The following is a 12,632-nucleotide window of genomic DNA, read 5'->3' as shown; positions in this document are numbered from 1 at the left end:
GCCATCATTGGGAAGAGAGGCCCCGTGGTCTTACAAACTTTATATGCCCCAGAACAGGGGAACAACAGGGTCAAGAAGTGGGAGTGGGTGGGAAGGGGAGCAGGGCGGGGGGACTGTATAGGGAACTTTCAGGATAGCATTTGAAATGTAAATGAAAAAAATATCTAATAAAAAGTGTTTTAAAAACAAATATATGCTACCTTAAAAAATGATGCAAGACATGTCAGTGTGTGACAGAGTGTAATAGAGAACCAAGTGCAACAGATGAAAAATGAGTAAACACAGTGCATTTTGGAAAGAGTAATATGTTTATGACTATGGAATGTTGTGTTCTGTTCCTGCAACAGAATGCATAAAGGCAATATACAGCAACATCCAGCAGCAAAGCAGTGATTCCATATTTGGACTGTGAGTAAATGGCTGGAGCGATGGCTCATTAAGAGCGCTTGCTGATCTTGCAGAAGAGGAGGGTGCAATTCTCAGTGCACATGCTGCTCACACCATCTGTATAACTCTCGTTCTGGAGTCTCAGACACCTTCTTCTGGCCTCTGCTTCACTTATGTGGTTTTCAGACATACATGCAGGCAAAACTCCTATACCCCCTTGATCTAAGACAAAAGCCTGACAGCTTAAAACAAAGGCCTGGAAGGCTTTTAATCAGACCAGTATCATATACCCTGCTCTTCTGTGAACTCACATGACAGCTTCAAGGAATGCTTGTGAAACTATGAAATTCTCTCAAGTGGGCATCTATAAATGTCCCTATATTTTAATTTTTCCATCCTTTAGCTTCTTTCATCAACAGACTGGATATGTAAACAGGACTCAGCATTTTGCTGCATACAGGAAACACATCTCAGTGACAAAGACAGATACTACCTCAGAGTAAAAGGTGGCAAAAAATTTTTCCAAGCAAATGGACCCAAGAAACAAGATTCAGTAGCCATTCAAATATCGAATAAAATCTACTTTCAACTAGAAGTTATCAAAAAAGATAAGGAGGGACATCATACTGGTCAAAGGGAAAATCTATCAAGATGAATTCTCAATTCTGAACATCTATGCTCCAAACGCAAGGGCACCCACATTCATAAAAGAAACTTTACTGAAGTTTAAAGCACACATAGCACCCTTCAAAATAATAGTGGGAGACTTCAACACCCCACTCTCAGCAATTGACAGATCATGGAAACAGAAACAAAGCAGAGACACAGTGAAACTGACAGATGTTATGAACCAAATGGATCTAACACTTCATCCAAAAGCAGAAGAATATACTTTCATCTCAGCACCTCATGATACCTTCTCCAAAACTGACCACATAAGTGGTCACAAAGCAGGCCTCAAAGGATACAGGAAGACTGAAATAATCCCATGCAAGCTATCAGATCACCGCAGGCTAAGGCTAGTCTTAAATACCAACAAAAACAACGAAAATCACACATACACATGGAAGCTGAACAATGCTCTACTTAATGATAACTTGGTCAAGGAAGAAATAAAGAATGAAATTAAAGACTTTTTAGAAGTTAATGAAAATGGAGACACGTCATACAAAAACTTGTAAGACACAATGAAAGGAGTGGTAGGAGAAACACTCATAGCTCTAAGGGCCTCTAAAAAGAATCTGAAGAGAGCTTACACTAGCAGCATGATAGCATGCCTGAAAGCTCTAGAACAAAAAGAAGCAAATACACCCAAGAGAAGTAGAAGGTAGAAAAGAATCAAGCCAAATAGAAACAAGAAGAAGTATACAAAGAATCAACAAAACCAGGAGCTGGTTCTTTGAGAAAATCAACAAGATACATAAACCTTTAGCCAGACTAACCTGAGAGCACAGAGTCAGTATTCAATTTAATAAAATCAGAAAAGAAAAGGGAGACATAACAAGAAAATACATCTTAAAATAACTATTCTGTTTGTTGAGTATCAATGGTTGAAAATATTAAAATCATGTTCTACAAACATCATGGAAATATTAATGATAACTTTTAACTATCTTGAAATTAGCATTTTCTTAGTGTTTAACATTTATTTCTCTGAACCATCCCTGGGACCAAAGTCTACCTTTCTCTTAGGATGTAGGAAGTAAAATGAACTGCAAGAAAACACTGTTATTAGGACTCAATGTGGGGTTGGGCTGAGAAAGTCATTTTCAGAGTGAAATATTCTTGCATTCATCTAATAAATAATTAAACCTGGCTTTAAAATAAAGACAATATTTTACTCAAAATGTATCTGTGATTAGAAGAATTAGACCTGATTCAATTCCCAGCACCCATATGTGTCCTGAGCTATTCCCGTCCCGCAGGAACGCACACAGAACACAAGTCAAGACCTTTCGTGGTTACTCTTTATTCATAATCGTGAGGTAGAACAAAGAAGGATAGAAACGTGTTGCTATATATACCCACAGGTGTGACGTGTTAATACTACTGGCGGTTCCACCCACAGTCTCAAATGTCCCAGGGGTCGGACTAGTGACTTGGCGGGCATTTGCTCCGGCACATGCGCACAATGGAGCTTAGCGCCATCTAGTGACGGCACGTATTATCACGGCTTCCTACACATATGGGAGCCACAACTGCTTATAACTCCAGTTTCAGATGATGTAGCACCCTTACACAGACACACATGCGGGCATAGCATCAGCATATTAAAAAATGTTCTTGGTCTTCAGTAATGAGAAGCAGAATGGCTGGTGTGGTGACACACACCTGTGACCCCAGCTACTTAAGGAGGGTCACAGATTTAGGCAAGAGCTTATTAAAAAAAGTTACAAAAACTGCAGGGATACATGCTACTTTTGCAAAGCTTGATCAGCAGTGCCAATAAAAGGGAGACAAGAAGGCTGGAAAGATGGCTCAGCAGTTAGGGGCACTTGCTCTTGATCTGTTTCCAGCATCCACATCACCACTCACAGTAAGCAGGGAGCTGATCCCTTCTGGTCCTGTCTGATCTCTGTCTGAGCTGTCTCTGCTTGTCTGCTCAGCACAGGTGGGGCAAATATATACGAACATACAAGCAATAAGCATAAATGAAGTCCGCACAAATATAGTGTTTTGGTTTTATTTTTTTATTAATTTCCCTTCCCTCCTCCCCCCCCCTCCATGTCCCTCTCCCCTCCCCTTCCCCCATTTCTCCATCTCTTTCTCCTCAGCGACCTGGTCTTTAAAAAGACCAAGAGGGAGAAGAAAGGATGAAGAGTTCAAGAGAGGCTTTTTAGCCTGTTATTTCGTCCTTTTGGGGAATCACCAGTATGGGGTAGCTAACTCTATAAGATTTTAAATACTTTTTTTAAAGACCCAATAGTGTGCATGCTAGTGTAAAATTAAGTATTAAATGCCTAAGGAGTTTAACTCACATTTGATAGGAAATAAATACAATAAAATTGTCAGGACCCATAAAGGGACAAGCTAATAACTAGCAGGTGATCATCCTGAAGTGGCCTACCTCAGATTATTATATAATCTGTGACAGGTGAGCCCTCATTAAGCAAGGCTATGAGGTATTCATTTTAGGAAAGATTCCTGCTATTAATGTGCTTTTCCTGTTATCATTAAACATATATAACAATTGCTAAGTAGGAGCACTCTCCCTAGGAGCAGATCTCTGCAGATCCACAAAGATGGATCTTGTAGTGATGCTATATAGACCCCACCATAACCCTGGCCCGGGCCAGAAGGCTCCTGGCATAAAATAGTGAAATTAAAATGGCATTTGTTTATAAAATGCATTTAGAACAGGATAAGTAAGTAATTTTACTTAGAACAGTATAATTGGAATATTGAAAACTAAAGTGGAGAAAAATTTCGCCTATGACCCTCATCTTTTAAATTGCAGAGTATAAAGTAAATCTTAATTTTACACACTTTTGAAAAATTCTTCTGTATGTTGGTTTGAATTTTTGAATAGCATGTATAATATGTTTCTCCAAATTATGGGATGCTACAGACAGATTCTCATCTTCCCTATCATTATTAAAGTGTTTCTGTGCTTTCCGCCCCCACTCGTGAACCTGAGACCCTCCTGTTTCAACCCTTAGGTACCTGGGATTACAGATGCTTCTCACTATCCCAGCCATTCTGCTTTCATTAGTAAAGGTCACACGCACATTGTGGGACTCGTTTTTGTGGTCTCATAAATTCAAAACAAGAAATTCTCTGCACAAAACCTTAATATCATAAAAGGAGGGTTCACTAATAGTTGTACTTTAGGCTTAAGGTATGAGTGCTGACATCTATTTAAAACTCATCTATGGTCTTGTAATCCTCCATGTATGCACCTCTCTAAGATGGTTTTCTTTTTCTTCTTTAAGATTTACTTATTTATTATATGTAAGTATAGTGTAGCTGTTTCCACACACCCCAGAAGAGGACATGAGATGTCATTACAGATGTTTGTAAGATACCATGTGGTTGTTCAGATGTGAACTGGGGACCTGCGAAAGAGCAGTCAGTGCTCTTAACTACTGAGCAATCTCTCCAGACTCCATGGTTTTCATTTGTGATGTTATAAAATATTCTCAATCCCGGTTGATAGCAGTGTGGGACCATAGGGGGAAAAGTAGCACCCATAGATAACAGGCTAAGAAGAGTCTCTTGGTAAATGCTAGACAGGAGAAGGAGTTTGGCTGTGGAGGCTGTAGTTGTTGAGCTTGCTACAAATCGACATCCGAGGTAAATAAATCCTGGAACTGCTGATCCCGTTGTTGTTCAGGTAGGCATATCTTTCCTCTCCTTGGATGAGAGTCCTGAAAAGAAACCAAAAACAGTAAGCCTGCAGAGCCCAGAACTGCATTTGCTCCTGTAATGAAATCTCACCAGTCTCCACTGCTTTTTGGTAATATGAATCAAAGAGTCCCTGAGGAATCACCTGCATTAGTTTCATACCTACTGTCTCACATCCTCAGGATTTGAACACCACTCTTTTGTCATTTGTCCATGGTGAATCCTGTAATGTGTGTACAAGGCATTGGGCTGGTGCTTGCTGCCATGTTCAAATGAACTGCAGCCATGAGTGACCCCACTAAGGGTGATTTTCAATTCTGTTTTTAGGCATTTTATATATGGGGATGCCCACTTAGTAAATTGCTCTAAGGGCTTCAATGATGGATGTGACTGAGTCTGTGATTAACCATCCCAGTAAAACAGCTCAAACCCGAGGACTGTTTTGGGTGCTCAGTGATGACAAGACTTTAGAGAAGGTTCCAAATATGCTTAGAGTCTCTGCTTTCCTGAACAGGTGCAGCCATGGGAATAGTGGAGTGCTGAATCTCAGGCTTGCAGATTCTGCAGTGGGTTTCTGGGGCTTCAGATCCCCCACTGGCCGTCTGAGGCTCTGTCTATATCCCTCACAGGGCATTTATCAACAACAGAAATATTTAAGTTAGAGCCAGACCAAACAATAGCTACTCCCAGACACCATCATTATGGTAAATATTTTGAGTAAAACGACACGATGTAAAGGCTTTGAAAATGAAGGCCAATAAACAGGAAAACCTCTGAAGGATTTAAGTTTGTGGGTATGTAGAGCTTTCTGGGGATTGGCTGTTGCATGTAAACACACTCTCTACCTCTGAGCCACATCTCCAGCCCAAGGGTTCATTTTTTTTTCTTACTTCCCAGTATAGTTGGCTTCACATGACATTGACTTTCATCTCTCATAGCCACAACACACACATATCACAACACAGGAACATAATGGAAGAAAAACATCATGAAAACATACATGTTGTTATACTCAGTGTTGTCTGTCCACTTCCAAGCATGCTCTGATGACTCTCTGTGCAGGCCAATCCAGCAATCAAAATTCCCCGTGTATCTCATTAGGAAATTCTGTCATAAAACACAAAAAAAGTCAAGAATACATGTGTCTCTTTGTTTCAGATGATCCTGGAGTCTCTCCACTCCACACCTTTCTCTAGAGATAACAGGAGGGTGTAACTGAGGGTCACATTCCTCTGTGGCCTGGACAGTTCTGGGTTAACCTCCCACTGCAGTTATTATCAGTTGTCTCCTTCTGTACCCAACATGTGCCAGCATATGGGAAAACACTGATGACCACCAGGTGTCCATTAAAATGGCATATCTGACCTTCCAGCTGACTATGAGCACTTCATGAGAGAATGTTTCTTGACTGTCTCAGGGCTCCAGTCAGAAGTCAAGCATCAGCAAATGGCGCACACTCACATTCCCTATGTCTCCATGTGCTTGGGATGAGATCCTTCCTGAGGCCTCATCTGTAACTCTCTATCTCAAGGCAATAAAATATTCAACAGAACAGACAGACAAACCATTCCCTGCCCATTGCTTACCAGCTCATCCTGGTTGTCAAACTGAGCTAGTTGAGCATCTTGTGCCATGCAGAAGGCCTGGGCGGATGTCCAGTTACTTGTGTATTCAGAAAAATAAAAACATTTATTTCCAATTCCAATCCAGTGTCTTGGGCAAGCAGCATAGGTATTTTTGATTGTGATCTGTTCTGTCTTTCTTGCTAAAATGTAGAGAATACAATGAATCATGACAAGCAGGTCATCTCTCTTTGGCACACCCTCCTGAGCTCAGCTGTGAGGTATGAATCTGATGGTAGCTTTCCTAACTGATCTGTAGGAATCCTCTCCTGAGCATGATGGGCCTTTATCTAAAGGCCTCTGACCATGGGCCTCTGTCCCATTCTCTCAGGTGCTCACTGTCAGTAGGGCTCCCAGGAAGTGCACTTCTATAACAGCATCACTTTCTGAGCTCTGGATGACTATTTACTACAATAGGGATTGCTACTGCAGCAAGCACTCTGTAGGGACACCTACTGACACCCAACCTGATAATTGAGATAGCAGTGAGAACTTTTGGGTAGGCAGTGTATACAGTGTGGACACATTGCACTAAAAAATGATTTACATACTTAAGAGGACAGTGCAAGATTTTATTGCACTATTCTGAATATTGTGGTAATAAAATCCTATAAATTCCTTACTTCAGAAACTTTCCTTTTAATACTTTGAAAATTCAGTTAAGCCTGGTAACTAAACTAGGTCATGGTGGGAGGCACTGTATCTTCCTGGCCATATTACTCTTCCCTGTCCTCACCTTTGAGGTTCCTACTTTGAAATTTCCTCTCTTTATTCTCTGCCTTGAACAGTTTCCCAAGGAGATTTATGTCCCTGACATCTCAGTTGAGAGCATACTGAATTTCATCTTCTCACAGATGCCAAGCCAAGACTCCTGTGTACACCACAGACTGTGTGTTCCTTCACTGCACCTTCCAGCTGGAACCTAAGTTCCCAGAGAACAGGAATTTCCAGTGTGATTTCTCCAGAGCCCTTCCCACAATGCCTGGGTCACAGTGGTCAGTAAGTATAACTGACCATGTGAATGTGGACAAAGTGTCATATAATTTGGAGAATAAGTCACTTACCTGACAAAGCAACAGAAAGAGCAACTATAGCTACACTGAGGACAATGATCACTCCATAGCAGGCATAAAGCTTAGCACGAGACTCACGGGAGATACTTATGAGACCTTTTCCTTGGAGAATTTTACCTGAAAATATGAATATAAGAGTGACAATTTTAAGAATTTCTCTCAAAATAAAATAAAATCACCACAAAGTCTGCTTTACAATTGCCTATCAGGTCCTGAAAGGCTTCTGCCAACCATTTTTGAGAAGGCCCTGGTCCACAAAGGATGTCCATGGTAGAAAGAAGTCTAGAGAGGATGGGAACAGAACTTCTGCCAGGGAGCCTTCTGGTCACTGAACTCAGGGTGAATAATGGAAGAGCAAAAATGGAGGGAGTGGGGATCCCAGTGAAATGCAAACAACAAAAATCTGGATTTGGCTCCATAAAAAGCACCCTGGCTAGAAGGAGTTATGGAAACACTAGAGAATAAATTGATGTAATTAGACATAGTAACAAAATAGGAAAAGAGGAAAAATTAGAAATATCTCAATAAACAGCAAAAATATGTGGAAAATAGAAGTGAAAGGAAATTCTTCAACCCTACAAAATCCATCCACTAAAAACAAAACAGTAAGTCCAACTTCAGTCAGCCGCACTCTCAATGGTGCCATTATGAATGTGTTCCCAGTAATCAAGAGCAAGAGTCAGATGTCTGCTCATTACTCTGGGTGGACTTTTTCCCAGGAGGTCCTCGCCAGGACAAAGAAATAGGGTCAGGTGTCTGGAGAATGGCTCAGCTATTAAGATCTCTTTCAGCTCTTCCAGAGGACTTGAACTGAAGGTAGCTTACAACATTGCACACCTCCAGTTCCAGGGGGTCCATTGCCCTCTTCTGGCTTCTGTACACGCTGGGCATTCATGTTATGAACAAACCTGCAGGCAAACAGCCACATACATAAAATGAGTCTCTTAAAGAATGAAAGGAGGTTTATGCTTCTCAGAAACAGGTGAAAGTGTTTCTTTTCACAGATGACAGGGTTCTATCTACATAAAAATCCAAACAAATCTACAAAAGACCGTTGGATGTAAAAAAAAAATGAGTTTATAAAACTGTAGGACAGGGCAACAGCATGGTAAAATCAGTTGTATTGTCCTGTCGAGTGGAAATTAATATCTTAGACAGTAATGCCAAAAAAACCATAAAATTACAAATCTAAATATAGGATGTTCATAGTCAGCATAACAAAAACTACATGTAAATATATAAAGAAATAAAAAGGAAAGTTGGCTCAGTGGTTTAGAGCATTTGTTGATCTTTCAGAGGACCTGGGTTAAATCTAGCACCAATATAAAAGCTCACAAACCTCTGTAAATCCATATTCAGGAACTCTGAGAACTTTCCTGACCTTGGTGGGCACTAGGAATGCACACAATCCATAGATATCTATGCAGGCCAAGCACTCATACATGTGACATTTTTGAAATAAAGAACAAAATCAAGGCAGCGCTAAACACATAATGAACTAGAACACTCCATATTGCTCATGCCAACAATTCCTGAACACACATATATGTGCAACATATTCCAGAGGGGTGGTTGCCTTCAGAAAAAAATCATAGCACCAAGCTGAATGAGAAGTAATATGAAAATTTAAAAGAGTCAAAAATTAACAGTCAAAAATTATTCTGAGAATGAAGAGGTCAAAATCAGAAAGATCATAAGGCCTGACCTGATGTCTCATATTCTCATGGGAACAGGAATGAAAGCCTGGTGCTAGCATCAGAGTCGACACTGAAACAACACAGCAGAAAACCGGACTCCACAATGAGATCAAAAACACGTGGGTGGTCAACAGACACTTAACAGAGATGGACAGTCTTTAGACAGAAAAAGGGTAGCATCACTCCAGTGTGTGCTACTGAAATAACCTTCTATCTGCCTGCTAAAAAAATAAATTAATGGACACAAATTACTACAGTCCATTTGTAGACATATAGATCCAAGCACAAAACTTAATATCATAAAGTCATTTGATTTTTAGAAAAGTAAGGGAATGTTTGTGAACTTGTCCTGGGCAAAATCATCTTAGATTTAAGAGCAAACTCACTGTCTGCAAAACAGGATGGTTATACATTGATGTGGATGTCCATGTTGAGGTAGAACTAACAACTTCTTAAGGCTAAATTGTACAGCTACTACAAAGCTGTTTGTAAGTGTAAAATGTGATATGCTCCCATCCTACCCACATATTCCCATGCTGGAAAGGAATTCAAGTTGCAAGACATCTTTATGTGAATATTTGCAGCAGCTTTAAGGATCCCTGTGAAAATGACATATTTGTGACCATTGAAGTATCCCCAAGCTGATGACAAGGTAAACCTCTCAACACAAGAAACAACTTGGAACACATGCCTGTGCTTGCCCTATCTCATGCCACTTTAACAGGCCAAATGTCCCACCCAAGAGCTTCTTCCCCAAAGTGTCCCTAAACTAAGACTGAAAGTAAGCTTATGCAAACGAGGTCAGAGAGCTACAGGAAGTCCCAGTTTCCTTTGAGAAGAGACCCCCAACTGCCACTATTCACTTCCTCCTCTCACTTCTCTAGAAGTTTCCTGACAGCTTTTCACAACCTCTTTGTATAGTATTTGCTGGTGAGATTCATGCAAATTTCTGAACTCAGAGCATGATTCTGTGTAGGCGATGCTGTGGGTATGGTCTCTCAGCATCTCACCAGCAGTGCATGTTTCTGACAGGATACTGATTGGCACTGCACTGTGACTGATGAGCAGAACCCCCTGACAAGCTGAAAGAACTCTTGTGGGACATCTCTGCTTCATGGACCCATTTTATGGCATCTGGAAAGGTGACTACTCATGGCTGTGACAGAGGAGTGGTGAGAGTGTCTGCAGCAGACAATGGGGAAACAGGTAGGGTAGGGGCTCTGTATATACTTTTAAAATGACTGTTTTAGTCTTATTTATTTTACATGTAAGAGTGCTTTGTCAGCTGTATGTAAGAATGTATGTATGTAATGTATGTATGTATGTGTACTACATGCATGATTAGTGTTAGAAGAATTTAGAAAATATATTGGATCCCTGAAAATGGAGTTAGAGGTGGGTGTGTGAGCCAACATTTGGGTGCTGGGAATGAAACCTCAGGTCTCTGCAAGAGCAATAAATGCTCTAAGTGTTTGAGCCAAGTCTCCAGCCCATATATATCTTGATGAAGAACACCTGACTATATGTTTTCAAAATTCATAGAAATGTATACCAAACGAGTTAATTTTATTGAGTGCTAATTATAGTTTTTACAGAGTTTTCACTGACTTTAACCCTTGCATTTTGCTCACTTTCGCACATGTAAAATACCAGGAAGCTTCTATTACATTAACAAGCAGGGAAAGGATCCTTAGGATTAGAACGAAGGCTTTAAGCACTGAGCTTTTGGAGTTTGGATCCACATAGAACTCCCAGCCTTCATTTTTTCTAGTTCTACAGGATATAAAAAGATAGCATGATAAATTCTCCTGTGCTCATTTCCAGCCCCAGCACCTCTCAGCCATGTGTTGCTGTGAGCACTCCTCAGCCCTCCTCACACTCCCTATAGAAAGTAAGTCTTGGGAGATTTCTAAACCCCTTCATATTCTAAAGGCATGGTTTCATTGTGATTTCTAGTTCTGCACTGTGCTTTAAAAAATCTTTCCAAATCCAAGAAAAGAGTGGAAACTCCTGTCTGCTTTTAGCTAACAAACCTCTCTACAACTGATGAACAATGTTGGGCTTTCAGTGCCTGACTAATTTGTCTCAGCATGTCACCCAGGTCCACCCATGTTGTCACAAAAGACATCCTGTCTTACTAGTGCATAGTATTCCAATATATATGGGAGTATGTATCACAGTTTTTCCACACTCATCCACTGATGCTGATGTCTGTTTGGTTGGAGCCTCCCCCACCACGAACCTCCCACCACCCCAGCCCTGGCACCCAAAGCCCAGTTCCACATTCATGGCAGCTGTAGCAACCTTCTCCCCAGCCTAGGTGACCACCCTGGGACTCAAGCCCAGCTTGTGGCAGACAGGTCATTTTCCTTCACCGACAATCTATAAAAACACCTTCCCTGCCATAGCCTGGGCAGGACTTCCACATTGTGCCCTGACACTGGTGACCTTGCCCTGGAAGTGTTCTGAATTAAATATGCTTTTCTACTTTTAATTCAGCTCAAATTGGCTTATTAAGTCAGCAGAGAAGCCTACTAGTGTGTTCCATGTGCTGGCTATTGTAAACACACAAGCAAGTAAAAATATCTTTTACCAGTGGCTGCGGGGAGTAGAGACAGAACAGACAATAATTTCTTTAAAGTGATATCAGATCTGTTGTTCAAAGGCACAGTAGGATTAATACTGCTCATAATAACGTATTTCTAAAGCTAATCCAAGGGATTTTGAATATATTCACCATAATGAAACAAAGAGCGTATGCGTTCATTTTAATGTGTCAATCAAAAAACCACATCCTACTCTGGCCTTGAATTGTTTGGATTTGATCACCAGCAGAGACCACCACTGTCAGGAAAAAAGACTTGCAAGGACTTCTTTATAGCAGCCAAGTTTTGTTCTCTGGTTCAGAAGGTGATGAATAAACCGCCATTTTAGAAAATCGCCATCTTAATTCTTAGTCCTGGACTCTCTTAAGGCCATAGTTGTTCATCTAGCTCCCAAACCCCTCAGCCCTTACCTGAGAAACAGTAGTATTACTCGTGACCTTTCTCTTTGGGTATCAGTCAGAGGAGGTGAAAACGTTAGAGAAGCTGCGGTGGCTTCTAGAGAGCCCAGTGTGCAGACAGCAGATACAGTAACTTTCACCAAATTCAGTTGCTTTATGGACCTTGGCCACTGCTGTGAGGACCTGTCTGCCAATTTTAGCACATAGAAATGTCTGAAGAACAAAGGAAATCTTTACTTTTGTAAGTTTTCCCAACACAACAGGTGTTCTGGCTTACTGTGAGGAATATGGGACTTGGTGGAACCTGGCTATAACTCACAGTCAAAGGCAGCAAGCCAATCATACCTGCTACTATGCCTCAGAAGACGCTGTTCTACACTCTGTTTAAGGGTCTGTTTAAGGGTGCAGGATAGCTGTGGAGGAGGGTACTTTAGGTGTGCACAGGATGGCATGGAGATTAGCTGTGGAGGAGGGTACTTTAGGTGTGCACAGGATGGCATGGAGA

At 41.0% G+C, this 12,632-nt stretch overlaps 2 protein-coding genes across 7 annotated transcripts in view; one reads left to right on the top strand and one right to left on the bottom strand.

Moving 5' to 3' along the window:
- Window positions 1-4,313: 4,313 nt before the first annotated feature.
- Window positions 4,314-12,632, bottom strand: part of LOC110296650 (C-type lectin domain family 2 member G-like) — a 9,709-nt gene continuing 1,390 nt past the window's right edge. Inside the window, exons 2-6 of one of the 4 annotated variants that reach the window (XM_021165369.1) lie at window positions 8,252-8,334; window positions 7,418-7,543; window positions 6,318-6,496; window positions 5,732-5,838; window positions 4,314-4,754 (exon numbers count right to left, since the gene is read on the bottom strand). In XM_021165369.1, coding sequence (XP_021021028.1) covers window positions 4,613-4,754; window positions 5,732-5,838; window positions 6,318-6,496; window positions 7,418-7,543; window positions 8,252-8,321 — 624 coding nt within the window. In that variant the 5' untranslated portion in view covers window positions 8,322-8,334 and the 3' untranslated portion in view covers window positions 4,314-4,612. Of the gene's footprint in view, window positions 4,755-5,731; window positions 5,839-6,317; window positions 6,497-7,413; window positions 7,544-8,251; window positions 8,335-12,632 lie in introns of all 4 variants that reach the window. The other 3 variants (XM_021165368.2, XM_021165370.2, XM_021165366.2) reach the window with 3 other exon arrangements.
- Window positions 10,019-12,632, top strand: part of LOC110296651 — a 29,929-nt gene continuing 27,315 nt past the window's right edge. The window contains exons 1-2 of one of the 3 annotated variants that reach the window (XM_021165373.2): window positions 10,019-10,053; window positions 10,156-10,329. In XM_021165373.2, the coding sequence (XP_021021032.1) occupies window positions 10,251-10,329 (79 nt within the window). In that variant the 5' untranslated portion in view covers window positions 10,019-10,053; window positions 10,156-10,250. Of the gene's footprint in view, window positions 10,330-12,632 lie in introns of all 3 variants that reach the window. The other 2 variants (XM_029478573.1, XM_029478574.1) reach the window with 2 other exon arrangements.

Source organism: Mus caroli, chromosome 6 (assembly GCF_900094665.2).
Source record: "Mus caroli chromosome 6, CAROLI_EIJ_v1.1, whole genome shotgun sequence".
Classification (NCBI taxonomy): Eukaryota; Metazoa; Chordata; class Mammalia; order Rodentia; family Muridae; genus Mus; species Mus caroli.
The sequence above is the reverse complement of the archived record's forward strand: the minus strand, read 5'-3'. Positions and strand labels throughout refer to the sequence as shown.